The sequence below is a fragment of the Argentina anserina genome, chromosome 4 (assembly GCF_933775445.1).
Source record: "Argentina anserina chromosome 4, drPotAnse1.1, whole genome shotgun sequence".
Classification (NCBI taxonomy): Eukaryota; Viridiplantae; Streptophyta; class Magnoliopsida; order Rosales; family Rosaceae; genus Argentina; species Argentina anserina.
Genome location: NC_065875.1, coordinates 20,771,698 through 20,798,858, shown reverse-complemented (window position 1 = coordinate 20,798,858; position 27,161 = coordinate 20,771,698). Strand labels below are relative to the sequence as shown.

Genomic DNA, 27,161 nt, shown 5'->3' with positions numbered 1-27,161 from the left:
TTACCAAACTCAAGACTACGCGGTGACACTGATAAGTGATGAGTACTAAGACGGTTGATGCTAAAACAATTTTCTGATTGAAATTGTTTTCAGTTGTCTTTAGGGCACAACTTGGTCGATGATTATGCTCCTAGAATTTCAGAGTCCTGAAAATCATCTATGAAACATTGACACATCACTTTTAAATGTGTTATCAAACATATTTGCTGACAAGTTTAAACACACATCGTAAGTTTTCACCCTTACATATCGACAGATTGAACAAATAGAATTATTCAATGAATACAAATATGTAACTGAGTATTCACCTACAACTGTTTTTTTAAAGGACATCTAAAAATATTTCTTAAGCAAACACATTTCTTGACATTCATAATACTAAAGTATTCTTACTAGGATTTCTATAAAATTAACTAATTGTTATTCATGTTAGTATGTATTTAACTTCACAAGCATCTTCAAGTTTTTTCTTATGTTTCTATGGAAATAAAATATATATATATATATATATATATATGTTACTGTTATGTAGTTACAATAAGTTTATGTACGTTTTCTTTTTAAATATAAAGAGATAACCACTACTAGCAAAAATAGGTTTCACACTGCTTTTAATGTAAAATCAATGTAGAATGAGATGTGAAAATCTTAGTGTGGAAAATCCATTAAGCATGATGCAATTACAAAATGTTTATCCATGCATTTTGGAGGGAGGGTTAATGCTCAGAATACACATATTTAAAAAGTCTGTGCGAGTTATTGACGTGGGTCACATCATTATTCAACTAAGTAAAAGATATTTATAAATAGGTTCCAATCAGTGTGAACAACTTTATAATGCATACATATTTTTATTTGTAATATTTACTCTAATCACACGAAAATCCGTTAAGAGTGATAGCATTTAAAAAAAACAAATGTGATCTAACTAGACGTTATGGGCCTAGCATGTCATCATACCATGGCTCCATCATACAATGTCATCTTGTATGCCAATGTGAAATGTGATTCTCATGAATGACTGTGTAAACCATTTTTACATTTTACATGAGAATTTATGTAAATTATTTTTATGTTATTTATTAACAATTAAGCCATAATATTTTCAAATGTATAATCAAGTCGATCAAACCTTTGTAAATGGAGAGACACACATCTTTATTAAAGGCGCTCTTTAGTGTAAAGAATTTCATAAATTTTGAAGTACTCGTAATTATAAGCCAATCGACAAGAGTTTGAATGTCTAAATTAGCATAAGAAAATTTGTCGAGTTAAATTTTGATCACATCATTGTAGAGTTCCTTTTATGCATGTAGTTTAAGACTTCAAGGTTATAAAAAAAAATTGTAGAGTCGTTTACTGTTGGCATAGGCTCATGCCCAGCCATAATCAGCTCACTTAATCACATGTTTAGCAATTAGCACCCGCCACAGTGGAAGATGATCATGCAAGCAGTAAGATAGAAACCCCAGATGCGGAACAAGGCCTTGAGCACCACAATCCGAGTGCATGCGCAGCCCGATATAGGCGCCATAAAACCAGCTAAGGGACCTAGTCCCACACTGAAGAGTAAATGCTCGACATACCCCCACTCATTTATTATCTATAAAAGGTCACACATCTCTCCTCATTTACTAAGCAATAAATATATATCTACCATTATTCTGTCAACAAAATAAATAGTATGAGTTAGACGTTGGAAAGTTGAAGATCGCCAAAGCGGTCTCTCTTCTAACACAACATTGCATCTTACTTGACATGTAGTGGGAGATTCGAATAATAGTTGCGCATCAAAGATCATACTGAAACAGATAACCACGCGAAAACGTTAATATTTATTTGTTCACAATATTTCTTAACTCCCATTTCTTTTAACTCATTAACATTTCAAACGTCATTCTCATCAAAACTCTTAAATGCTCACAAATTTGCTCTGCTATACACCAAACATGATGCTTCTTCCTCTGAATATTTCCCCATACATCAAAAGATTGAAAACACAATTTAGATTAACCTAATACTCTAGCCTTCTAGGCATCACACAAACCCTCCTTGTATTCATATGCCAGGCTTCACCCCTATACATTGATATGTTAACAACCATCCTTGTCCTTACATGCTAGGCCTCATCCTCCAAATCACCCTCTAATTGGTTTTCCCGTCCAAATCCCAGGTCCTTTAGCCAGTCCCCCATCCCTCCAAATTGCTTTGGCCCCCAACCAAACCAACACCCAGATTAAGATAGTCTAGTGAGATTGCGAAACTTATTCCTCCAACATGGTTAAATACTCCAATCCATTCCCAGCACAACATGTGATCCCTCCCCAAATCCTAACCATGATGATGAAGACCTCTATAGGTTAATCCAGAAGTACTATCATTCACTGTGTCACTGTCTCTGGCATTCAGTGGCTTCAGGACCCAACCTAACCTATCAATGACGTCATATCAAATTTATTAATACCTCACCAGAAGCTTGTTCCTCTCCTCACCACGTGAAAGATGAAAGAGACCCATCTCTGTTTTCTTTTTTAACCCATTGCTCCATTATCGAACCCGACACCTGCATCTGGAACCACACTCTGACACTGCCACCTCTCATCGCCGCCGTCCACGTGTCCAATGGCTCCCAGATCAGCTAGTTACCGTTTGGCTCCCAAAACCCTATTGGGGCCAGAGCCCCCTTCCTCCTAGATTCGGTTGCTTAGTGACGGTGGTGAAAGTGAAGCTCAACATCTTCACCTAGTATTCTGGCAGTTCTTTTTGTTTCAGTAATAAAGCTTCACAATTTCCCATGTAAATATAATAAAATTTGGATTTTTATAATTTTTTTCACTACTGCTACTACTACTCATGTGTTGGTGCTTCATGGTTCAGTCATATATGTCACTTTTTCAAGAGTATTATAATGGTGAGAGTCACTGTACTGGATCTGAGACTCCATTTTCTAAGTTCTGCAACTCTCTAAATTCCATGTGTGATGAGTGAGGTAGATTATTCTCTGTGGACAAGGTTTTCCTCTGCAAAAACCCATCTGTCATCTTGACTCATCTTCTGTTCATCATCAGTCTCCATTTCTCTATTCACCTCCAGCTGTGTGTCGACTTGAGTTTTGGATGCTTTCCTATGTTGGGTCCTCAAAGTTTTAATTTCAACTTTCCTGAAGATTAAAGCTCTGAGCTTTGGTGATTAGTTGAGTTGAGTACTTGGCATTGTGGATAAAACCCTATCTGGGTCCCTCAGATATTATAATTTCTTTGCTATTTTGATGGATGTAGTTAATTTTTTGCTTGATGTAACTATTTTGTCCATGCATTCTGGGGTCTCTGTTTAGTGGGTAAGAAATTATTAGGTGCTTCTCACTCTCACTCTCTCCAATGCTGTATGCAAAAACAATATCTATTTATATGCAATTAGAGATTTGAAGATAGATTTTTGGACCATTTGGTTTAAGGAGGGGTGTGAGGTTTGGTTTTGAGTACCATGAGATCCATAGAAGATAAGGAGATTTCTGGAGGCAGTAATGCTATAAGTTTTGAGTTTCACAAACAAAATGGAGGAGCTAACCGCACTACTAGTACCACCACTGCTGCCTCTCATCATCACAGAACATCTTTGGGGAAGTTACCAACACCATCAAAATGGGATGATGCACAGAAATGGCTAGTGGGGTTGTCTAGAGGAGTGGACAAGACACAGTCCAAGACCAAACCCAGAAACTCAAATGCAGATGACTTGAGGCTCATAGCTCCTGTGCCGCAGAAGGAGCAAGACTACTCGAGCGGCGAGGATGGAGAAGAAAATGGGGGTTCTGGTGCTGCAGTGGCTAATCATTATGATGTGGAGACGAAGAAGGTGGACTGTGATGACTCGGTTTGGAGAAGCAACAAGCCCGTGATGGAGAACCCAACTTCAGCTGCTGCAATGAGATCCATATGTTTGAGGGACATGGGAACTGAAATGACCCCAATTGCAAGCCAAGAGCCTTCTAGAACCGGCACGCCACTCCGGGCTACAACTCCGGCTGCAAGGAGCCCGATATCATCCGGATCTTCGACTCCGGTGAGAGCATGTCAGCATGGGATGCAAGGTAGCCAGCAGGGGTATCAAGTTTCTAGTGATAATGGTAGAAGTAGTAGTACTACTACTCATGAGAGCATTCCTTGTGGGAGAGGGAGTGGTGGAAGCAATAAAAGGTATGTGGAGGAATCAAATGTATGCAAGAACAGTATGCCTGAGAATCAAAACTCAGATCAAGCTAGAAAGCCAAATCCTCTAGAAACTAGAGCTATGGCTTGGGATGAGGCAGAACGCGCTAAATACATGGCAAGGTGAGTTACTGATGTAATCATCTCCATTTCTTTCTCTGCTTGCAGTTAATTATGTGTGATGTACTTGTAGAGTAATTTGTACTCAAATGTTGGAATTAAGTGGGAGCACAGTTAATAAGTTCTTTGTGTTGTACATGTAGGTACAAGCGTGAAGAGGTAAAGATCCAAGCTTGGGAGAACCATGAAAAGAGGAAAGCTGAGATGGAAATGAGAAAAATGGAGGTACTCATTCTTCAGATTCAGTATCTATTAAAACAAATGATGAAAAAGTGAAGCTACTTAGTAGTCCAGAAAATTTTGGATCTGTTTTACTTCCTTGGATCCCATACTGATATTTTGAGACCCCATTTTCATTTGAATTGCTGCACATGTATGTTGGTTGCTAGTAATAGTAGCTAAGAAGTTCAAGCTTCTTCATAGTGCATATAATCAGTCAGCATATATTTCTTTTCATGAAAGAAGAAAAACACAGATCTAAGTCATCTAAGTCAATGTCGGTCCTGTCATTGGTTTCACGTTTATGCAGTCTTTAAGTTATTTTGCAGAACAAAGACGAACTAGTTTACAGTCGAATTATATTCTGAGTGTGATTGTCATATACAGTTAAAGATCTCAGACCAAGCCTTTAATCCATTGGCTTGACAGTGTGATATATTGGATCTGACTTCTGAGAAGAATATGTTAAATGCATGTGTAAATTTGTTGCAGCTTTCTGACTCAATGTTTTTTTGTTATGCTTCTAGGTGAAGGCTGAGAGAATGAAAGCTCGGGCGCAAGAGAAGTTAACGAACAAACTTGCTGCAACGAGAAGAATAGCCGAAGAAAAGAGGGCTAATGCAGAGGCCAAACTCAATGAAAAAGCTTTGAAGACGTCAGAAAAGGCAGATTACATAAGGAGAACTGGTCATTTGCCCTCTTCATTCTCTTGCAAGATGCCTTCACTTTGCTGGTAGACTTGTTAGCTATCTGTAATTCTGTAGTACATGTAACATCTCCTAGTTTTATTTCTATTTTTTATTTTTTAACTACCCTTATTTTCCTGCAAATTACTGATTATGTAAGTGAATCTGTGTATCAACTTTGGAGTTTATAATCATATATGTTAACGGTTTCACCAGTATCACTTCTTTTGTTTTTGGAGAGCTCTACCTCCTACTATTGATCAAAGTCTACTGTGTGGAAGGATAAGTCCTCGTACACGCCACCATTGTGGTTTCAACTCTATACTGTGATTTGGAGTAAGTCACATCTCCATGGATGAGTGTGTAGTCAGTACTCAGTAGATTTGGAATTGCATTGGATGGGGAATCGACAAAGAACTCATGTACAACTATAACAATTTTAATGCGAATCGAACTCATGACTTCCTACCTCTAAATGATAAATTTACCGGACAGTTCTTCTCACTTTCAACAATTTTCTTTCGATTTGCCAAGAACTGTTTAGTTTCATCACTCTTACCAAAAGGAACAAAAACAAAACAAATATAAAGGCGAAAATAAGACGCCAAAATTCGGCGAACCCGAAAAAAGCCCAAAATCTGATCTCAAACTCGCACAAAAGCACTTCTCCCTTCTTCTCCTCTCTCTCCCGTTTTCGTTCTCGACTTTCAAGTTCTTCCCCCCGCTAACTTCTCTATCTCGTCTCCAAATCCCTAAACCCATCAATCCCTTTCGTCTCCAATTTCTATCGCTCCTCTTCGTCCCCTGCATGCTTCAATTTCTAATTTTGTAATCCCCAATCTCATCCACACATGATCGAGGCTGCGCCGACCTTAATGTTAGTCTTTACTGCTTTGTCTGATTAGTTCTGTATTGGGTTTTAGATCCGAGCCTCTGTACGGATTCAATTTCGTCAAAGTTTGCTCCCTCTTGATTTGAAGTTTTGAAATTGGGGAAGCTGATTTGATTTTAGGGGTTTAGGGTTAGGGTTAGGGTTTTTGCGATTGAGAATTCGATTGCGATTAAAGGCTCCCTCTTGGTGCTTTTCGGCTTATATGGCGGCTGGAAGACACGGCGGCTATCGCGACAACGAGTTCAGGGAGCGAGAATCAAGCTTCGAATTGCAGAGAACTGCTAATGGGAATGGCGACCGGGTTCGGGATTTGAGAGACAAAATCAGGGCTAGGTCCAAGGAGGAGCCTTTGGCTAATGGTGGTGGAAATCGCTCCTCTTCGAGTAGGAGTGACTCCGGCGGCGGCCGTGGGGTTAAGCTTTCCGCTAAGGCAGTGGACAGGGAGCCTGGTGAGCTGTCGAGTGAGAGCGGGTCTGATGATGCGTCGCAGCCGGTCAGGGAGGTTGAGGTGATGAAGGTGGTGGAGAATGGGACGCAGAGTCCCAAGGAGAGGAAGAGGAAGTTTACTCCGATAGTGTGGGATAGAGATGATAATGCAGGAACTAATTCGTCCAGGACTAGGATTACGACAGTGACAACAGCTCCTCCGCCTCCACCGCCCCTCCCTAGGGCGTCTAGGCAGTCTCCTAATGCTAGTTCAGATAGCAGGATGCAAGTGTCTTTGGTTAAATTGGATGGAGCTGATAATGTAGCTTACTCCCCTGTTGAGGGTGTTAGCAATGGTGTGTATGAGTCCCCGGTGGAGTTGTCTTCACCGGATCAGCAGTTAGGGGATGTTCGAGAAGCAGGGAACTTAGATGATGAAGATTATGTTCCGACACGGAATATATCATCTTCAAGATGGGCAGCAGGAAATAGTTCTCCTGGTGATGAAGGTGGAGTTTCGGAGAACGAGGAGATGCCTAAAAGGAGGAGGAAAACGCCACGTTTAGGATCGCCGGAAAACAGAGGACGCAACAGCTCATTGACTCCAGAGGTAGGGGAGCTTAAGAGAGATGGATCTGAAAGAGGTAGGGCGAGATCATCTGAGTCTGATGAACGAGATGTGTTTGGAAGGTCCGGTGGGGATGACTATCCTGAGAATGACTCAGAGAGGGATGACTACATGGATGTTGACAGGGATCGTGGTGATATTGATAGCGTTGGTCGTTACGATACTAGTTCAGAGGATGAGCCTGATCCTCCTGAGGCACCTGAACCTGCAGCTCCTCCACAACGAATGGTAAACATGCTTCAGGGTTGTAGAAGTGTTGATGAGTTTGAGAGACTAAACAAAATAGACGAGGGCACTTATGGTGTTGTATATAGGGCCCAAGATAAGATAACTGGTGAAATTGTGGCGTTGAAGAAGGTAAAGATGGAGAAGGAAAGAGAAGGATTTCCATTAACTTCTCTGAGGGAAATAAACATTCTTCTCTCTTTTCATCATCCATCAATTGTTGATGTGAAGGAAGTAGTGGTGGGCAGTAATCTTGATAGCATTTTTATGGTGATGGAATACATGGAGCATGATCTTAAAGCACTCATGGAGACAATGAAGCAGCCATTTAGTCCGAGTGAAGTGAAATGTCTTATGCTCCAGCTATTGGAAGGTGTCAAATATCTTCATGATAATTGGGTGCTACATCGGGATTTGAAAACATCTAACTTGCTTTTGAATAATCGGGGTGAGCTGAAGATCTGTGACTTTGGGTTGGCTCGTCAATATGGGAGTCCTTTGAAACCATATACTCATTTGGTGGTTACTCTTTGGTACAGGTGAGCTGCAAATGCCATCCCGATTTGCTTTCTACAAGTTAGGAAATTGACCTGTACTCTAATGGGTCTACTTTTGCTATAGTAAAGATTCATTTTTCTTATCAAGTTACTTGAATATCCATTTAGTTTGATTTCTTTTCTTTTAGCTAGAAAATAGATTTTCAAATTCTTAATATGCTCATATGCAACTTGTTGTCCACTAAGAGTGCGTAATGTTATATTAGCATTTAGGAAGCATTTATAGTCTGGTAGTAATGGTAGAGTCTTTTGATTCCATTTTACTGTATTGGCATGCCGTCTTTTATTTGATTTGGACTACTCAAACCCTAATCGTCATTTGTCTCACCTATGCATTATATGTTTCATTTAATAATTAAGCTTTGCCGTTTGCACTTTTTTGTTATCTGTTGCAGATATATTAAAGAAAGTATATATTTTGGCAACCAATGGATTTATTAAAGTTTTCTAAATGCAGGGCGCCTGAACTCCTCTTGGGTGCAAGAGAATATTCAACAGCAATCGATATGTGGTCACTAGGCTGTATCATGGCTGAGCTGTTGTCAAAGGAGCCGCTTTTCAATGGGAAAACTGAAGTTGAACAACTTGACAAAGTGAGTCATTACTTGATCTGCTCAATGTTGGTTTTAGTCTTTCACATACTTTTGAAGTTATTTGATATCATCCCTATCATAACCACAGATTTTCAAGATACTTGGCACACCAAATGAGACTATTTGGCCTGGGTTTTCCAAGCTTCCTGGAGTGAGGGTCAACTTTGTTAATCATCAGTAAGTAAAAAGTTATTTTAACTATTCTGTTTTTGTTTCAATAACATGGTGTTCTTATTCTTGCCGCTGTTTTCCCAGGCTTCCAGCTTTGGGTGATTCTGACCTGGCTATCTGGCCGCCATTGGTGATGCTTTCAGTTATCAAGGTTTTGTTATGTTAACTACTGACCTGTTTGTTTCAGGTATAACCTTCTGCGCAGGAAGTTCCCGGCTACTTCTTTTACTGGATCTCCAGTTCTTACTGAAGCTGGATTTGATTTGTTGAATAAGCTTCTAACTTATGACCCTGAGAAGGTAAGACTGGACCTAGTCTTGTCTATTGGAATGTTGGAATTGTTGGCACAGTTACGTATTAAATCCACAATATTTTATTCAGAGAATTTCTGCTGATGATGCTCTGAATCATGAGTGGTTTCGTGAAGTCCCTCTTCCCAAGACGAAAGATTTCATGCCGACGTTTCCTGCTCAACATGCTCAAGACAGGTATCTTTATAACCACAATGATCCCAAAGTAATTCCACAATAGTATTATGTTGATTCAAATTTCCTACGTTAAATAAACTTTGCTGTTTCAAATAGGCGCACAAGGAGAATGTTGAGAAGTCCTGATCCATTGGAAGAGCAACGGAGAAAGGAGTTGCAAGGGATTATTGGAACTGGGGGTGTGTTTGGCTAGGAAAATCAGATCAGTGGTCTTGATACATAAAGGAGGATGGCTGAGGTGAGAGGCATGCATTGAACAGAAGTGGCAACATTCTATTTCAGGACGGTCATTTCTGCTCTTTTTCTAGCAGGCACTTACCTATGATTTGGGTTGGAGAATTGTATTTTTTTAGCCTCCTGTCAACCAGAATTGTTGCAGGTTAACAATTTGTTCATCATCTTTTTAATATCTTTTAGAAATGCATCTATGACACTGCTTTCTTTGCTAGTTGTGGCATAGTTGCGTAGCCTTATAAGCAATCAGTTTTAGCTGAAACTTGTGTATGTAACATATTTTGGTACACTGGAAACAGTTCTCTCTTGGTTTCGAATAGCACTATCTATATACTAGACATTTGATATTCACATTGTGTTTGCAAGAGACGGTTGGTGTGAAGTGGAGGGGAGTTCTTTGCTTTTCCATGACGAAGAATATTGACAGTTAAGCATGTAATTTTAAAGGTAATGTATTGATTTGATATCTGGGGAATTTTGGGGTATGGAGATAATTAATGTGTGATGGCATATTTTTTATTATTACGTTGTGTAATGCACCTTGCACCTGAAATGGTACATTTATGCTTTTTAATTTTTTTCATACGGTTTTGTGCAATTCATCTGATGAGTAGCAGTACGTGGATGTTAAAGTTCCACCTGATAGGAAAAGGGGAAGAAGGAAAATGAAAATTGGATGTGATTTGTTTGATTGCATTTCTCTTCAATGTTTTACTAGCCTATATAGATGTGTTGTTAAAAAATTGCTCTGAAGTAAGCAAACCTCAAACTTAGCCTACAGCTCGCTGCTAAGATCAATCTAATTGTTTTTTTTTTTTTGCTCGTGGCTTAGTGTTTAATCGTCTCACTACATTATTCAGGATTTATTCAAGTCTGACTTATTTTTTCTTTGAGAAAAAAAAATGGAACTGTATTCAACACCAAAAAAAGAAGAAAAAACCTAGAGAAGTAGCCAGAATATGATTGATTGATAATATCATAGCTATTTAATGAAATGGGAGGTGTAACCTTTGCCATTCTCTCTATCATCTGGGGTGGTAACCATTAAGTCTGTTGGATATGATCTTCTATAATTACTGACAGAGGGGGTAATCATCTTTTTACAAACTCTGAGTAGGGAATTTTCTTATAACTACATGAAACCAAATATATTTTTGGTTACTTCTGTCCCTATGGCAATCTAATATTAATTGCTTCAGTGGCTATGTCTGGAAATTAGATGATTGCCTACCCATTTTTTGGTGTTCCGCGGGTGAATGACAGTATCAGAAGAATCCTTGTTTTTGTTGTCTTTTTCATTTTTCATTTTTATTTTTTTTGCATGACATGTATCTACCATATGTAACTGCAGTATCAAAGCAAGCAGGTGAGGAGGTTTCCTGCACTTTCAGGAACTTGTAGAACTTCAATTAGTTGTTCCACAGGCTCACTAGAGGTACTTTGCAAATCTTGGTTTGTTTAGATATTGGTCTTATCTTCTCAGGATCCTTTTGGACCCTTTCAAGTGAATGAATCCTGAGTCTCTTTGTTTTTTTTTTATTTTTCCAGAAGAACTTTAAGAAATACGCTTAAAAGGCAAAAAGATTCCGGTCTCTGTTCCTGGACAAAGGCTCTTAACATTAACAAAATGTCAGGTGCAAAATTGTGGTTTTTTTTTTCATGCTGCTTTTTTGTTAATTGTAGTTAAAAACTGGAGGCTGGGTCTTGAAATGCGAATACACACAATGGTTGCTTTTGTACGTTGGTCTTGTCCCAGTCACTGTTTGAGGATCTGGAGACTCTGGACCAGCTTCTAGATTAAAGATTGCTTCTATGTCACTTTACGATAAGTAATGTTGAGAGTTTTGAATTTGCCTAAAAAATTGTGAGAATTGGGTGTAGTAGTTCAGATTTCATCACGTAATTGAAACCGCATAGAGTAATCCCTATAGCACACCTGTCAATTTGATATATTTGTCAACAGAGACATCTCTGTTGAGTTCAGTGTCCTATTTGAACTAGCAAACTCTGCTTGAGGCTTGGAAGGCTAGGAATGCACTTTTTGTTGAAAATATTGAATTGTACGAGTAAGGATATATGCTGATTGAAATGTGGTCACTCGAAAAGTTGGCTTTTAATGTGGTCGACTGAAGTAGAGATGATTGCCCATTGTGGTTTGTAGCACTATATACTATTAGGAATTTTCAAAGACGAGAAAGATAACTGTACGTAGGGCATAACAGTGTGGTGTCTTTTATGTCTACGTTTCTGACCGCTCTTTTCTTTTTATGATAATAGATGTTACAATTGTGTTTGTCTTAACATAACCTGTCTGGTGGCATTTTTAGTATGTTTTAAGATAGGAAGAACATAAATGTCTAAGCTGTTAAATCGTTTCTGCCCCCTTTTTTTTATGATAGGAGCTGTAACGTCTTGTTTGTGTTAGCATGACCTGTCCGGTGGCATTTGTGATTTGTCCGTATGTTTTAAGGTGGGAAGAACAGAATTGTTTAAGCTGTTCACTTGTTCATCCTTGCTCCTCGTTTTAGTTAATTCAGTCAAAGATTGTGTTGGAGGGAGCTGATAGCCTGACACAATGGACTCTCCCTTCCCTTTGGTTTTTTAACAGTTCTTTCGGTGGGTTTATTTTTAACTGTTTTGGTTTGAGCTTAAAACCCTAATATATGTTTCTCCTTCAATAATCTGAAATGTTTTTATTTTTATTTTTATTTATTTACTGCAATTCCCTTATAATATTGTTTCAATTTCACCCAGTCTCGATCTTGGCGGCTTTTATTTGTATATATTCTAATTCATGCACTTTCAAAAGCAGTGCCTCTCACTGCTGTGGGAAAGTGAATATGCAATGTTGGATCCCATGGATATTCAATGCAAATTTACTTGGTAGACATACGCTGTAATACATGTATTGACTTATAATTATAATTTCCTTTGTTGAATGAAACTAGCAGCAGTGTTGCATGTTATACAGTAGTTATTACACGCAGCATGATGGAATAATTTAGAGTTTTTGCATCCTGGTAAGTACCTTGTTAATTCAGGTCAAAATTGAACTACAAAACACTTCCCATGTTATGTCTTGCAAGCTATTGGCACACTACATTTGTGACAGATTATCAGAAAGCGAACTATTGGGAGACTGGGAAACCCTTAAGCGTGCAAGAACTGTAAGCTGTGGAGTCTCCTAGTGCAGTGCTTAACACGAATTATGGCCATGGTGTCAATTCGGGTACTGTCGGCCTTTGATTCCGAAACTCTTGCGGAATGTACATTTACGCAATACTTTTGGTGGATGCCATGCAATGCCTGTTCCTCGACTTACCAGAAGGAGATTGTCGAGTACTATAGATCTTGATTCAATCTATTCACCGTTATCCAAATCAAATTTAGATTAAGTCTAAGAATTATTTGTTCATCTTATATACACTTACAAGGTCACATCTGCTTTATTAACAGTGGCATAACCCTCGACCTAACATGTGTCTGAAGACAGTTGCGCTATGGATCGCCCGGGTCTTGATGGATCCCATTTTAGTGGGAAGCTTGACCTTAGTTGAATTGTCTAGACTTCAAAGCTGAACATCGTGGGTGTTCCCAGTGATGGAAATGTGTTCCACAGATGAGATTCATCTCCATTTTAGCACTAAATCTTGCCATCCCTGAATAGAGGAGGATGAAGGAGGTTATGCGTTCCAATGGAAGCTCCATGGTTATGAGTGCAAGACCCCGTTTCGATCACCTTATCAATTAGCAACTTTTTTTATTTGCATGGTGGTCTCCTGAGCTAGAGACCCTTTATGAAGTGGCTGTGAATGGGAACCTGAAGCCGGAGAAGACTTTTAAGCAACGGTGTTGGTGTTCAGCGAGATGGAGTTTTGATGGAGCTATCGGGGAAGGGTAGAGGCCAGTTTGTGGCGTATTGTTATGGAAAGGGGACGCAAGTCCATGGGAGTAATCCAAGCGATAATGGAGCTGAGAATTATAGCTGGGAAGCTGTGATGAGGTGATATCAAGAAAGTTCAAGGAAAATGAAAATGGTTATGGAGATGTGTGGTACCACGGATAGTGTTCTGGAATCTGAAACACTCAAATGCTTCTACACTGACTGTGACACAACCAGGGGTGGACGGGTGGTGGTGCCACTGAGTGGCTTCTATATGAATTCACTGAAGTTGTTCCTCGACGTCCGAATTCGGCCGGACTTGGTCATTGAAAAAACCATCATGGAGAAGGCTCTAGTTGTAGCGGATTCATTCAAGCAGATTATGTTCAACTGCTTTTATCCCTCATCTTTCCATTTACATATGTTTGGTTTTTCCTTATAGTATAAACAAGAATAAGTATTCTACTTAGAGGCTAGAAGCATGATTTCCAGTTCCCATTTTGTACACAAGAAGAGAAAATTGAATTGAGTTTAGAAAGCGACGTTTCCCCCATCTTTGTTCTGATTTCATTTCAGAGTTGGTGGTAGTGATGTTGGTCATGTTACTGAAGAAGTCACACAGTTATCGTCCTTTTCATTGTCCAACTCTCAAGTTTATGAACCCGGAATTCTGTCATTTTCATCATACTAGCCAGTTTGAAGCATCTACATACGTGTATATGGCTGGGACATGCGACAAGTTGTTGGGCAATAGTCTCGGTCAATCTCTGAGTTCAAGTTTATTTTTCTCAGTCAATTTTTAAGTTCTAGTACAAAGCCTTTAAAAATGCTGAATTTTTGGTGCAATCGCAACTAATCTACCAGGTACAACCATGACTAGAATTCATTAAACCTGTTTCATATCATACAAAGGAGCATATGATGGCTACAGCTACTGACATAAACAAAAGAAGCCCGACTCTGGGTATCTTATTTTAATTTTTACAAGAAGCAAAGCAGGGTCTTCCTATTTCTCTGTGGCCTTTGGATTGTATATCAAACAAGAAGATGGAAATATCTGTGAACCAAATGATAATGCAGAGAGCTTCGTATGGATGTGATGGGGAAACAAACGAAGAGATGGAAAGGCAAACCTCGAGCCTTGTGGCCGTAAACAATGAACCGAAGAATTGTGGCTGTAATCCATAATTTCTTGTTCATCGGCCAATGTCCTACTATGGAGTGGTTCGGTAAGAAAGGGGCACCTGTTAAGTCGAGGAGAAAACTATTGTTTGGCCAAGCACAAAGGTAATCAATGATAGTTCGATGAAGAAGATTGTGTTGAGGAGGGCTCTATCAACTGTACATCCAAAAATTGTGATCCCTCCAGCATTAGTTTGCAAATACATTACTGTAATTTCAAGAAACAAAGCATTAGACAAATGACAACCAGCAGAAATGAAGCAAACTTTATCAATGTGAGTACACGAGTATGAACAAATTAAGCCATAAACAAAAATATATACAAGACAACTCAGGACCTCAGGTGCCTTATTTTAAGCAAGTTTTATAAAATCAAGAGAGCATGCACAAATTAGCCTGTGAAGCCTAAGAAGAATTATGAAGCTTGTAAATGATCTTTCCATGTAGTTCTCAACAGTCAATATAGAGTCATATGTTATGTCTCAGCAATAAATTTGAAAATAAAGTCATCAAACCATCATAGATATGTAATACTTATGTAATACTTAAGCACTGACATAGCAACTTTGATTTGGATTATGGTTTTGTGTTCATATTGCATTGATTAGTCGATGTATCTCTCATCAAAAGGTTAAATCATGTAGATTATGACATCAAAGAAAACAGAACTCCTTTTTTTTTTTTTTTTTCAAAATGAACCCCATGACTAAATGACTAATGTATAACCTAAACAATGTTTCTACAATAAAGGAATCTGATGCAATTCAGAAGCAACGTAAGATGAACATACCAAAAGCTTGTCGCCTGTGATATGATGACATGTATGACGCCAGCTGTGTATTTGAAGGCATTGAAACATAATCACATGACTCCAGATCACTCTCGGAGTAACTTAAATGCAGTGAGTTAATTGTGTTGGCAACCTCAGAGTTCCCCGTACTGTTTGAATATCTATGATGAGATGAATCATTAGAACTGCAAGTTACTAATGCATGCCATCGACTGGCAAGTGATGCTAAGGCCTGGGCTCTGTGAGATATTCTGGTTGCTGCGTGCAGGGATATAATAATCCCCACTACCTGAACAATTGTAGAGACCTGGATTTTTGGGGCACAAAAATAAGGAAATTAAGGCCTAAAATACTAACAAATGAGAAATGATAATTGAAGAGTCATTAGAGTCTGGTATATGTACTGCAAAATCACCACCATTGATAAACGTGATTTTTCCACTGTATCCAGTGACCTCAAATAGAGTCACAAATTGGCTTGCTGTCACAACTATGAATTGCAGAAGCAGGAAGATCTGAAACCGGTGGCTTATCTTAGAGAGATGATACCGCAGACGAATGTGCTCCTCCATAAATACCAAAACATCAGATTCCCTTTCCAAGAGCCTACCATAATCCTCGAAGTGGATTACTTGCAAATTGCAGACCAAGTGAAACAAAATGCTGGCTGTGAGGGTGATTGTGCTCACATATGTCCATGATAGAACAAAAGCCAATAAAATACAAATCGACAGCCACCATGAATCATGTTGGACATATAGCATGCGGACAACTTCACGTACAGTCTTTAGTAGCAAACATGGCAGCGACCAACAAATTAGCAACCGAAAAGAACCCTGTGCCGATATGATCCAAGAAATAAATTTAGTATCACAAACAGTATCTATACCTCTTTTTATGTTTGGTCTGAATATATATACCAAAAGATATAACAATGAATCTATACTAAGCAAGCATTCTAAAAACAGTTAATGAAAGAAAGCAAGTTACTTTTGTAAGAGCTAGCAGCAAAGGTTATAGGTCATGCCGTCATGGTGATGATCCTAAATAATGCAAAATTCACAATAAAAAACTAAGAGATATGGAGGACTAGGATTAAGCTTATACCAAGTTCAGAATTAGAACGAAACACACTGAAATTTATATGCATAACATTAAGGTTCATCACAGAAAAAAGCTGGTAAGATTGGATATAAACTGAAAGGCGAAAACTATGGCTCAAAAACCGAACTATGCCATAAATAAGAATGAGCAGACATTGTAACTAATCATACATGTCCAAAGCATCACATTTGTCTACAACAAATCACACAATCTATAAAATATATGATATGGGATCCGAAGCACACACATTTTGCATAGTACAAATGTACAATCAGTAGACTCTAGTTGACCGATTCAGTTGAGCAGCTTGAACCAATACACCAAAAACATAAGCAACAATTCAATGCTTTTACCTTAATCTGATTAATGTAAGCGTCTCGAAACCGAACCATATGGCCAGTATATCGATCAACAAACAAGAATTTCCGAATGCCATACTTTCGAAGATTGTGAGATAAGCAAAGCAAAGACACAGCAGCCAAACAAGCCTGAGAGCCCACAATGACAAGCTCAAACCCCTCAATCTGGTACTTTTCGCAATTCGAGCAGTTGAAAATCACAAGAACAAGCACAGGAAGTACTACTCCGATGACTAAGAAAGCAAACCAAGACAGAACAAAGCTGAGAACACAAGATTGATCGAAACCCAACAGAGTGAGGAAAGCTTCAAGCTTTTGGAGGGTGTGATCCAACTGGGTGTCTTTGATTTCGAGGTATTGTTCTTCTGGTTGATGGGTTTGGTTAGAATCGAGGAGAGGGGTTGTGGTGGAGTTGGGGTGGAGTGGTGGGAGGTCTTCTGTCGTAGAATGAGGGTCAGCCATGATGGGTTGTTTAGAGTGCAACAAAGATAAGATTTTGATGGGTTTGGAGTAAAAATGGTGGCAACCCAGTTGAGATTTGGAGGGTTTAAGTAGGAAAAGGTTGAATGATTGGGGTGAGGTTTAAGAATCCGACATAAAAATCCAGTCTTGAAGTTCAAGTTCCCTTTTTTGTTTTTTTTTTAGGCTCGAATCAGATGGTCTGATATTAGTTTACTGGCTTATTCTGGATGTGTCAATTGAGAAAATGGTCAGACGTTAAAGAAAAAATTGGAGCTTGGGTGCACGTGAGAGGAGAGGGTAATCAACTAATCATTTTAAGAGTAGGGTAAATTAGGTCTTGACCACATGCGTTTTCAAACGAAGAATAGAATCACTGCACTGATCTCCAAGTTGGGGAAAGAATATGGTCGCCGGAAACTGGGCACGAGCTGCCCAAAACTCAAGTTTGTTCATTTAGAGGTAAAATCAACATGCTATAGTTCATAAGGAAGGTGAAGGCTAGTAGACTCACGGCTGAGCAAGTGAAAATCGATTGACTTTTTTGTGGCGGTCGGGATCGTCGAATTTGTCGGAAAATCTCACTGTCTTCTTTCTTCGAGTTCTGTCTCCAATAATGTTTTTTTCTCTTTTGGCAGTTGAAGGCACCGGTTATCTTGCTGATGCTTCCATTATCTTAGCATTTGGGCAAGAAGCTAGACTTTGATGTATTTGTAGGCTTGTAGCTAAACTGGGTTGCGAGTTTGTTCATGATCAAGGGATCAAACCCAGAGTTATGTCTATCTCCTGTCCATCCATCAGCCTCCAATCTCCTTCCATTGGAACTTGAATGATTATAAACCAAATGAAATGACATCTACCCATACATTGGAATCGAATTTAAACCGAATAGAAAGGACCCGGCAACAGAAACATAGTAATTGGAGCATGACTGAGGTGAGAAATATCTTTATCTCTTCGCGTGATAGAAGATGTTCTGCTTGGAATTCGTTTTTGACGGGCGACTTCTTTAGCGTAGGACGGTGAATTCTGGGTTCTTCGGCTTTAATTTAATTTCTGGGTGGTTGTAGCTTCATCTATGGATTCTCTCTCCTCTGGCTTTAGTATCTGGGAAGATAGAGTTTGACCGAGAAACTGAAAACAACAACCAGTGAAAAATCAAAATTTTCACCATACCTACTATTCTGCTAAAGACAAATAAGACCCCGTCTATAAAAATTAGTTGGGTTCCTGGAGAATGCTCCTTAGTTTACTATGCAAAAACAAAACGGCAAGGTGTGCCAGCATGACAGGGAGTATAGTTTTTAATTTTGTCTAACAAGGAGTTTCTGCCGTTTGATTTCCAGGAGTTGATCACCCACAGTAGGATTTTAGAGTGGGGAATTATGAAAAGGAATCGATCAAATCATTATGCATTACTTGTAGGATTAGCTTCAGAATCTATGACTCGATCGGGCTCTAAAATATTAAGCCAAGTACTAGTACCATGTAGTCTCTAAGACACCAACCATTCAAATCCAATCACCCAAACTTGTTCAATCTGATTTCCTGTTAGGTTTTAAAACCCGGTTTGCTTGGACCACTAGTTCTTGTGGTTACTCCTTAACGTTGAGATTGATGCAGCTCATTGTTGAACACCGAGGACAATCTGTGACCCGAGTCCATGTGAAGCCAAGGGCAAGTCCAACCATAAGTTCTATTTGGGAGTGTTATTTTTATTTTAACACCCCTTATTACACTATTTATATATGACTCATTTATCAATTTCCAATAATTATGTGCTATATGAGAGTGCTATTTAGACTATTATTGATTAAAATATGATTTTGAGTGTTATATGGGAGTGTTATGACCTATTTCAATTGATGAGGGCCCAGTACACTGTTCAGGTCTTGGTCTTGGAAAATCATTAAATAATAAGACTCAGTTTAGGTCTAAATTCTATAAAACCAAGACTAAAACCCCCTAAAACAAGTTGTTGGAGATTGAAAGTTCTATTTTAGGACTTAAACCAAAATTTAGCACCATTGTTGGAGTTGCCCTAAGCAGGTTATTCCAATCAAATTTGGTTATTATAATAGCAAACTACTAATAAGTGTCGCACAACATTTTTGTTCACAAAAAACTCACTTTCTAATTTGATGGAGCAACTTATGACCAAAAGTTAGAAATAAGGATCACATAATGACAAGCTGACACATGTCATATGATATTTTACTTTTTTGCCCTTCTTTAGCTCATTACATTTACGAAAATTCAAAATGCATTCTCACTACCACATATCACTTCTACATGTGTACATGATACTGTCGACTAAGAAGCTACATACTATTGTCGATTGAGAAAATAACTACTATTATTGATTATGAAACTAACAACTACTATCTAATTAAGCAATCTGCTACTGTCGAGTATGAAACTAGCTACTACTGTTGAGTATGAAACTAGATGCTGCTGACTTGAAATGTGTTAATGTCGGCTGGAAATATACTTGCTACTGTCGACTATGAATCTAACTACTACTGTCGACTGTAAACTAACTGCTACTATGGATTTTTGTGAGCAAAATTCAAAATTTCAAAGTTTCTAAAAAATATATACAATATGGTATTTAAATGAAAACTCATGACGTAAAAAACAACTTTATATATTGGCTCACCTCCAAATTGCCGGTGGTGTGGCAGAAAAATTTAAAATTGCTAAAAACTGAGGATATAGAAACTTGTTAGATCTTGGAGTAACAGCTTGGTAATTTTCATGAAAATAGTGGTAGTTTGAACATTTCAACATTAATTAATTAAGCAGGTTTGGGTACACTCATTTTTGAGCTTGAGCTTATGTTATAATTTATATTAGAATATGAAAAATGAGTTTTTAGTTAATTCAAATGTTGTCTAGTACTATTAAGTAATTTTCTATTTTTATAATTGGGTACGACGAGTAATGATTATGGAATGTGGAGTGCTCAGGGGTTTCGGAGGCGGCTTGATTCCGACGGTGATGGTGTGTGTGAGGTGCATATGGGAAAAGAGATTACTTGTGAAACATAAAAGTTAGAAGGGGCTAGTGAGTGTACGTATTTTGTTGACAACAATTAAATCTTAATCATCAAGTATAGGTGTCATGAAGTGTATAAGGAAATGATAGTTCAAAGAATCAGTGATTTGATTTTTGTTCATTTACTAGAAGGTAGAGTTGTCGAAATCTTCAAATAATGCATCATGAATCTCAAATTAGGGTCTCGAAATTGATCGAAGACCTAGAGAATGTAATATAAGTTCCAGAAGAACCAAAATAAGGATAAAGTTTGTGCTATGTATATAAATATAACGTACATAATCCGAAAGAGGTCACAGAGTCCCACGTTAGTGCAAAAATGTCCTTTTGTTCGAACGGTTAGGCTAAAACATTCTCAGCTAAGACATTTGATAGGAGCACTTTGTGCGACATTCGTAACATATTACCTTTATTTGTACTTTATTTAGTTCTTATTGTTGTAGTATAGTCATTGAGTCGAGTTAGCAGTCTAGGGTGACGTTGGTTGAATTTTGATGCTAAAACGGGCGTAAAACGCAGAAATTGTCAAAAGTACTATATAGAGTAGTATTCCTTGTCGAACTAGGAAACCTAGTTGGGTTAGAAGTATTATTATTCGACATTTTTCTGTAACATTTGTGAATTATTTTATATGTATTCTTTTTTTTTTTCAGAATTAAATGAGAGATAAAAACTTAAAAAAAAAGTAATTTAGTTTTTGAATGAGATAAAAAAAAAAAGAAATATGTAGTCTCAAAAGAGTGAAGCTACATCCGGCCATAAAACAAAAATACAGAAGAAAAAGGAAATAGAGAATCAACCCATAATCATACAATTCATCTCCCTCATTCCTCTATAAATAGCATGACATTTTTTCACATTGGCATCTCTTCTCTTTTGCAAAAACTCTCTCAAAACTCTGCCGAAAAACCACCGTAGACTCCCCACAAAAATTCAGCAAGCCTTTTATCTTTCCACCACCATTCTACCACCATCATCACCATTGAGCTTCATACCTTGCAGCCGTACCTCTACGGTTCATACAATGTGTGATTCTCGTAACTTATCTGTATGACTTCGCTTATTTTTGTTATTCTACAATTCTTTGTCTATGAAGATTGTAGTCTATTGTCTATGTTGAAATAATGGTTTGTATTTTTCTCAAAACTTCCAAATTATATTTGATTGATTTTCGAGACTATGCGGCCCCTTGTTCTTATAATTACTAAGTTTGTTTTTCTATTCTTGTGTTCTACATAATATTTACATGTTCTTAGGTAATTTTCAAATTTGTGCGCACGAATTTAGCATTTGAATGCAGTCTTTTATGATAGTGTTTGAGTGCTATTTTCATTAACCATATTGATACAATCGAATCATGCCCTAAGTAGATTCGGTTTATGCTAATTAAAGTGAAAAAATTCTGAAAATTTATATGTATCTCATGGTGAGTGACGTCACCGTGTTAGCATCTCTCAGACAAAAGTTTGGTGCTTTAATGTGATATTGTTTGATTTATACTCTAAGTTTTTTAAACTTGATTGCATGTAATTTAGGTGAGACCCTAAGTCAACCTAAACGATATTAGAAATCTTGCACGATTAGATGATTTTCCTAAAGCTTTAATTTTATCGGTGTCTAAAAATATGTGATTAAGTATGTTAGAATGCACGTTAGAACCAAACTTCTAATTATGTTGGGCTTTGGTAAATTTGGCTTTGTTTGGTAAAAGAGAAGATGATCATTGTAAATAGTAGTTTAGGTTTTATTTTTAAGTAATAGTTAGATGAAATTTTAATTCCCCATTTTATTTGTTAACACTTTTAAATCCACCTTATCAATTCTCTGGACTGACGATCTCTGTTTTTTCTATACTAACGATGACATTTTACATGGTTTATTGTGAAACGCTTCCGTGTCCCATCAACATTTGGAGCATATGCATTTTTTCTAAGTGTATTGTGTATATCTTTTTTTTCTTTTTTTTTAACTTTATTTAAGAAGTAATATTGTAGAACGGGAATCTGAAAATAAATGAGAATGTAGACACGTGTACAAATAAAATGTGATTTATTTATAATCAAGCGCGGGGTTACAATCTTTGTGAACTCCTCTGATTCTATATCCGTATATGACTTGGCTTAAGGGTGACGTGCACTTGATCTTGAGAATTTGAGTTTGATTTGGATTTGGATTTGATGAAGAACGAGCGATTTGACAGCTTGACGATTCTTCGTGGACTTGAGTTTGGATTTGGATTTGATGAAGAACGATCGATATGGCAGCTTGATGATTCTTCGTGGACTTGGGAGACTTCGGGATTTCTCGAGAGTGATCTTGCTCAAGTGATTTTCTCTCTTCTTCTCGAGTCCCCTTCTCTTCATGTTGAAGGGGGTATTTATAATGTCAAGACTTCTATTTTGTAGAATATTTTAATGACACTAAAATAATAAATTTCTTTAATTGTATAATTAAATCAATATGTATTTTCCGATTAATTTATAATTAGTTATTCCCATAAATAAATTAAACAGAAAATAATTGATTTAATTATTAAAGAATTTATTAATGTAATCAAATGTCCGATTATCATTTCGAATCGTCAATGACATTTAATTTTTCGATTTACGTCTGAATTACGTAGCTTCGATTACGATTATCCGTTTATGTGCTGACACGAGTTTTATTTGGATCCGCACTAACTTTGTTGATTTTTGAGCCACGTGTGCAATTTTATCGGGCTCTTGATCGATTTAATCATTTAATGAAGATGATTTACTTCATTAAATTTTATGTGTTTACAAATATATACGGATATACCTATTAACTCAAAGAGGTTGTCAAATCGATCTGAAGTAGTGTTAATATCAATGTCCATCTTCTTGTCACCATGAGGCTCAAACTTCATCTAAGTTATTTGAATCCTGCTTAGAGGTATAATCGATCTCTTCCTATAAAAATCCAACCATAAATTTAGGCAAAATCCTTCTTTATAATCCCGGAGAAACTTGAATCCAGATTTGAAAGCGTAAATAGTTTATGGCACAAAATGTCCATAGGGAAACAAGTCGAGAGTGGAGAACCAGTGAAGGCTCAATGCAGGCAATTAATTTTGAGCTTATGCCGTTTGGTTGGTGTGACCGTGGGGCAATTTTACCAAAAAAGGAAAGTGACCCTAAATTGCCTAACAAAGCCAAAATCGTAAATACAATATCAGAAAATACAAACTGGCATTCTAAGTAGTAGGTTGAATTAGCAGGACTAGTATAGTCAGGTTTTGCAATGCTTCCTAGGAGTTCAAGGATCGCTATATAGCCAGTCTATAATTATTGAAGGAAAGGAGATAAATAATAAATCTGCATCTTAAAAAATAACTTGTACGCGGTCCTATATATATAGTTATGGGAGTCTTTCCAATGAAAGAACATTTTGTTTAGGACTAAAGAGATTCATTCATATTTCGATCTTATATTCAAATCTCAATTGTTTAGTTTGTAAATATATATGAATATATCATCCTTGTAAATTTTTGTTCAAATTAAAAATCGTTATGAACTCGAACAAATCTCAACCATAATTTATAAATGCGATTTACTCATTATAAATTTGAACGGTTCATATTTTACAAATTTAGTACGTTTACTAATTTGATCTACTTTGATACCCTTTTTTTTGAAAGGGACTTTGATACCTTAACCATTACCAAATTGACTGAAAATTTGTACAAATAATCTACTTAGATAGACTTAAAATCTAAACGGTTGAGATGAAAAAATATAATAAAAAAATATGTCTAATTAATAAGTGGAAAGTCCTTAACTAGTTCTTAACAAGATGGTTCTCGTTAGAAAATCTCTCATATATCAATTCTATGTATAGATCGATTGCAGGCGCATTTCAATATCAAATGGAAGTAGTACTTGCATCCCTACCATGCACCAACATGGCAACATACCCAACACTAAAAAATAAAAGATCGAAGAAAATAAACGTACATACCTACCTGCAGGCTGCAGCTGAAGCTAAACTTTAATGGGTTGATGGAAGCAGCACCTTTAGGCGCCGGCTGTGACAAATCTTATTCGAATGCCTATATAAGAAAGAACAGAAGAAGAGAATACAAATTTGGCTTTTGCAATATCGTAAGTGTACGTATATTTCATATATCTCAATAACTAATAAGTAGTAACCCTACTGCATTTAGTATGACGTTTACAATGTGGTCCTAGAATAACAACACAAATCGACATATGCACGGATGCCCCTCTGCCGAACTCTACAATTCAAATAAAAGCCGTGATCAACTTCAAAATCGAACCAAGCAACCAATTTGATTCCATTTCCATTCCTACATTTCCCATTTTGATCAGCCAACAACTTGAACTGAAAAAATGGCCGATGACACCACTAGCAGCGTTGATCCCAACAGCGGCTTCTGCTCAAAGACCAACACATTCCACAGCCTCAGGCCGAAAGCCCCTCTCCCTTCCGAAACGACGCCGCTTTCCATCACTCACTACCTTTTCTCCCACCTCCAAGCCTCCCCTCCTCCGCCTTCCACCCCGGCACTCATCGACCCCTCCACGCGCCGTCACGTTCTCTACCCCGAGTTCACGTGCCTTGTCAAAACCCTAGCCGCCGCGCTAGAGTCGCAACTCAAACTCTCATATGGCCACACCGCCTTCGTCCTCTCCCCCAATACTCTCGACCTCCCCATCCTCTTCTTCTCTCTCATCTCCCTCGGCGTAACCGTCTCCCCTTCAAACCCGGCCAGCACTGCTCCGGAGATTTCCCGCCAAATCCACCTCAGCAGACCCGTCATCGCCTTCGCCACCTCCGCCACCGCTCACAAACTCCCCACCTCCCTCCGTTACAGCGCCGTACTCCTCGACTCCCCGGAATTTCAGTCCATGATGACGTCGACGACGTCCACTCCGGCGCCGGAGCTTCCGCCCGTCTGCTTCCCCCAGTCCCACACCGCCGCAGTCCTCTACTCCTCCGGCACCACCGGGGCGGTCAAAGGCGTGGAGTTGACTCACCGCAACTGGATTTCCATGCTGGCGTCTGCCTACGCCGTCCGGAACCCGACCGCCGCGTCGCCGCCGCCTGTGATGCTCTGCGCGGTGCCGTTCTTCCACGTGTACGGCTTCGGCGTCATCATGAGGGTGTTGGGGTTCGGCGAGACGCTGGCGTCGATTTCCGGGAGGTTTGATCTGAGAGCGACGCTGCGGGCCGTCGAGGAGAATAGGATCAGCCACGTGGCGTGGGCGCCGCCGGTGGTGGTGGCGGTGGTGAAGATGGGGAGTGAGATCGACGGGTATGATCTGAGCTCGCTGCAGGTCGTCGGCAGCGGCGGCGCTCCGCTTGCCAAGAGTGTTATCGATAAGCTCAAGAAACATCTTCCTAACGTCCAAGTGGCACAGGTCAGTTTGTGCATGAATACTTTGGACTCTAGCCCTTCTAGTTCTTTACTATATTTTCGGTCAGTACTTAAATTTTACAATTTGGGGTTTAGGGTTTAGTTGACAGTGGAACTGTGATGGACTCGACCTAAAATATAAATCCACTTTAAAATTTAAAAAATTAACCTGACTGCCTAGAACCGTTGGTTTTCCATGGAACATCGTGAATTTGACTCTCTGTTGACTCGTTGTAGTAATTGAGTTTTTGTTCGATAAAAGAAAAAGTTAAGCCAAACCAGAACTGATAACTCGACAAATCTAGTTGATTAAATTTCTAGTGTTCTCTAATCCTACGAGTGGAAATAAGTTGCGTAAAAAATAAAAACTATGATTTGCAGGGATTCGGGCTGACAGAAACAACGGGTCGGGTGTTTGGCACGGTAGGCCCAAATGAGACCCGAGTAGTAGGAGCAACAGGAAAGCTGATGTCAAATTTTGAAGCCAAGATTGTTGACCCGGATACCGGCATTGCCTTGCCTCCTATGATGACCGGTGAGCTTTGGGTTAGAGGACCATTTGTAATGAAAGGTAATGTTTTCTTTCTCTTCAGGATTGAAAATGTGCCTAATATTCATATTTTGATGCATATTTTGGTGTTGCTTTTCATATTGATTAGTGTAGCTTTGTAGGTTATCTTAGAGACGAAAAGGCAACTGCTGCAAGTATTGACGCTGAAGGATGGTTTAAAACTGGAGATCTTTGTTATATTGACAATGAAGGTTACCTATTTTATGTTGATCGGATCAAGGAACTGATCAAGTACAAGGGGTACCAGGTTTGTGTGACACAAACAAGTTAACTGCTTTGATTCATTAGAATTAGTGAGGATGATGTGCGGAGGTGTGTTTACTATTGCATGTTTGCATTAGGTTGCCCCAGCAGAGTTGGAACATCTGCTTCAATCCCATCCTGATATTGCTGATGCTGCTGTGGTTCCGTATGTGATTTTCGGTTTTGCTTTATTGTTTGTGGTTCTCTCAATAAGGCTTGTTCTTCAGGTTTGACAATCTGTATGTGATGAACTGATGTAAGATAGTTGACAGGTATCCTGATGAAGAAGCTGGTCAAGTACCAATGGCCTTTGTGGTGAGGCGCCTAGGAAGTGTTGTTGATGAATCGCAGGTGATGGATTTTATTACCAAACAGGTAATTTTGACTGATCCAATGACATGTCTGGCATGCAAGGATAAATTTAGCAACTCAATTATCATACTGCAAGAATTAGTTTGATTTTCTAAATTTATGAACTTCGTCATCTGAATTGCAGGTTGCATCATATAAGAAAATACGAAGAGTATCATTCATCAATGAAGTACCAAAGAGTGCACAAGGTAAATTGATGAGAAAAGAATTAATTAAACTTGCATTGTCCAAGTTATGAACTCCAGTTTCTCTCTTCTGGTGTCACATTTGGACCTACAGTATAAATCTGCTTGCTA

The 27,161-nt window shown here is 38.4% G+C and overlaps 4 protein-coding genes across 6 annotated transcripts; 3 read left to right on the top strand and 1 right to left on the bottom strand.

Moving 5' to 3' along the window:
• Window positions 1-3,226: 3,226 nt before the first annotated feature.
• LOC126791394 (uncharacterized protein At3g61260) lies at window positions 3,227-5,449 on the top strand. The gene is made up of 3 exons (XM_050517842.1): window positions 3,227-4,331; window positions 4,472-4,553; window positions 5,075-5,449. Exons 1-3 carry the CDS (start codon window positions 3,484-3,486, stop codon window positions 5,282-5,284), a joined length of 1,140 nt encoding a protein of 379 aa, XP_050373799.1. The 5' UTR covers window positions 3,227-3,483; the 3' UTR covers window positions 5,285-5,449.
• Window positions 5,450-5,860: 411 nt separating this feature from the next.
• LOC126792733 (cyclin-dependent kinase G-2) lies at window positions 5,861-11,081 on the top strand. 3 transcript variants are annotated; one of them, XR_007671941.1, is made up of 9 exons: window positions 5,861-7,943; window positions 8,419-8,554; window positions 8,643-8,731; window positions 8,913-9,024; window positions 9,107-9,213; window positions 9,310-9,592; window positions 9,814-9,894; window positions 10,799-10,882; window positions 10,996-11,081. XR_007671941.1 is itself a non-coding variant. In XM_050519201.1 (7 exons), exons 2-7 carry the CDS (start codon window positions 6,328-6,330, stop codon window positions 9,404-9,406), a joined length of 2,157 nt encoding a protein of 718 aa, XP_050375158.1. In that variant the 5' UTR covers window positions 5,861-6,110; window positions 6,254-6,327; the 3' UTR covers window positions 9,407-9,798. The 3 variants fall into 3 exon arrangements, 1 of the variants encoding a protein (XP_050375158.1); XM_050519201.1 differs by lacking the exons at window positions 9,814-9,894; window positions 10,799-10,882; window positions 10,996-11,081 and having other exon boundaries at window positions 5,861-6,110; window positions 6,254-7,943; window positions 9,310-9,798; XR_007671942.1 differs by lacking the exons at window positions 9,310-9,592; window positions 9,814-9,894; window positions 10,799-10,882; window positions 10,996-11,081 and having other exon boundaries at window positions 8,810-9,024; window positions 9,107-9,144.
• Window positions 11,082-14,188: 3,107 nt separating this feature from the next.
• LOC126792743 (uncharacterized) lies at window positions 14,189-17,377 on the bottom strand. The gene is made up of 4 exons (XM_050519210.1): window positions 16,760-17,377; window positions 15,707-16,138; window positions 15,303-15,609; window positions 14,189-14,720 (listed from the first exon to the last, which is right to left on the bottom strand). The coding sequence occupies exons 1-4, from the start codon at window positions 17,225-17,227 to the stop codon at window positions 14,578-14,580; spliced, it is 1,350 nt and encodes a 449-aa protein (XP_050375167.1). The 5' UTR covers window positions 17,228-17,377; the 3' UTR covers window positions 14,189-14,577.
• A 7,158-nt stretch (window positions 17,378-24,535) lies between these two features.
• On the top strand, window positions 24,536-27,137 carry LOC126792736 (4-coumarate--CoA ligase-like 6). Its single transcript, XM_050519204.1, has 6 exons — window positions 24,536-25,683; window positions 26,061-26,250; window positions 26,352-26,497; window positions 26,592-26,659; window positions 26,766-26,868; window positions 26,990-27,137. Exons 1-6 carry the CDS (start codon window positions 24,652-24,654, stop codon window positions 27,101-27,103), a joined length of 1,653 nt encoding a protein of 550 aa, XP_050375161.1. The 5' UTR covers window positions 24,536-24,651; the 3' UTR covers window positions 27,104-27,137.
• The last annotated feature ends 24 nt before the right edge of the window (window positions 27,138-27,161 follow it).

Excerpts from the sequence above, each read along its gene's own strand:
- LOC126792743 (XM_050519210.1), bottom strand. The coding sequence starts at position 17,227 with ATGGCTGACCCTCATTCTACGACAGAAGACCTCCCACCACTCCACCCC. Across the intron at positions 16,139-16,759 it reads CTTACATTAATCAGATTAAG|GGTTCTTTTCGGTTGCTAAT; the intron begins GTAAAAGCATTG and ends ATATCGGCACAG. Across the intron at positions 14,721-15,302 it reads TCACAGGCGACAAGCTTTTG|TAATGTATTTGCAAACTAAT; the intron begins GTATGTTCATCT and ends TTGAAATTACAG.
- LOC126792733 (XM_050519201.1), top strand. The coding sequence starts at position 6,328 with ATGGCGGCTGGAAGACACGGCGGCTATCGCGACAACGAGTTCAGGGAG. Across the intron at positions 8,555-8,642 it reads AAGTTGAACAACTTGACAAA|ATTTTCAAGATACTTGGCAC; the intron begins GTGAGTCATTAC and ends TCATAACCACAG. Across the intron at positions 8,732-8,912 it reads GTCAACTTTGTTAATCATCA|GTATAACCTTCTGCGCAGGA; the intron begins GTAAGTAAAAAG and ends TGTTTGTTTCAG.
- LOC126791394 (XM_050517842.1), top strand. The coding sequence starts at position 3,484 with ATGAGATCCATAGAAGATAAGGAGATTTCTGGAGGCAGTAATGCTATA. Across the intron at positions 4,332-4,471 it reads CGCGCTAAATACATGGCAAG|GTACAAGCGTGAAGAGGTAA; the intron begins GTGAGTTACTGA and ends TTGTACATGTAG. Across the intron at positions 4,554-5,074 it reads TGGAAATGAGAAAAATGGAG|GTGAAGGCTGAGAGAATGAA; the intron begins GTACTCATTCTT and ends TTATGCTTCTAG.
- LOC126792736 (XM_050519204.1), top strand. The coding sequence starts at position 24,652 with ATGGCCGATGACACCACTAGCAGCGTTGATCCCAACAGCGGCTTCTGC. Across the intron at positions 26,498-26,591 it reads TCAAGTACAAGGGGTACCAG|GTTGCCCCAGCAGAGTTGGA; the intron begins GTTTGTGTGACA and ends TGTTTGCATTAG. Across the intron at positions 26,869-26,989 it reads TGGATTTTATTACCAAACAG|GTTGCATCATATAAGAAAAT; the intron begins GTAATTTTGACT and ends TCTGAATTGCAG.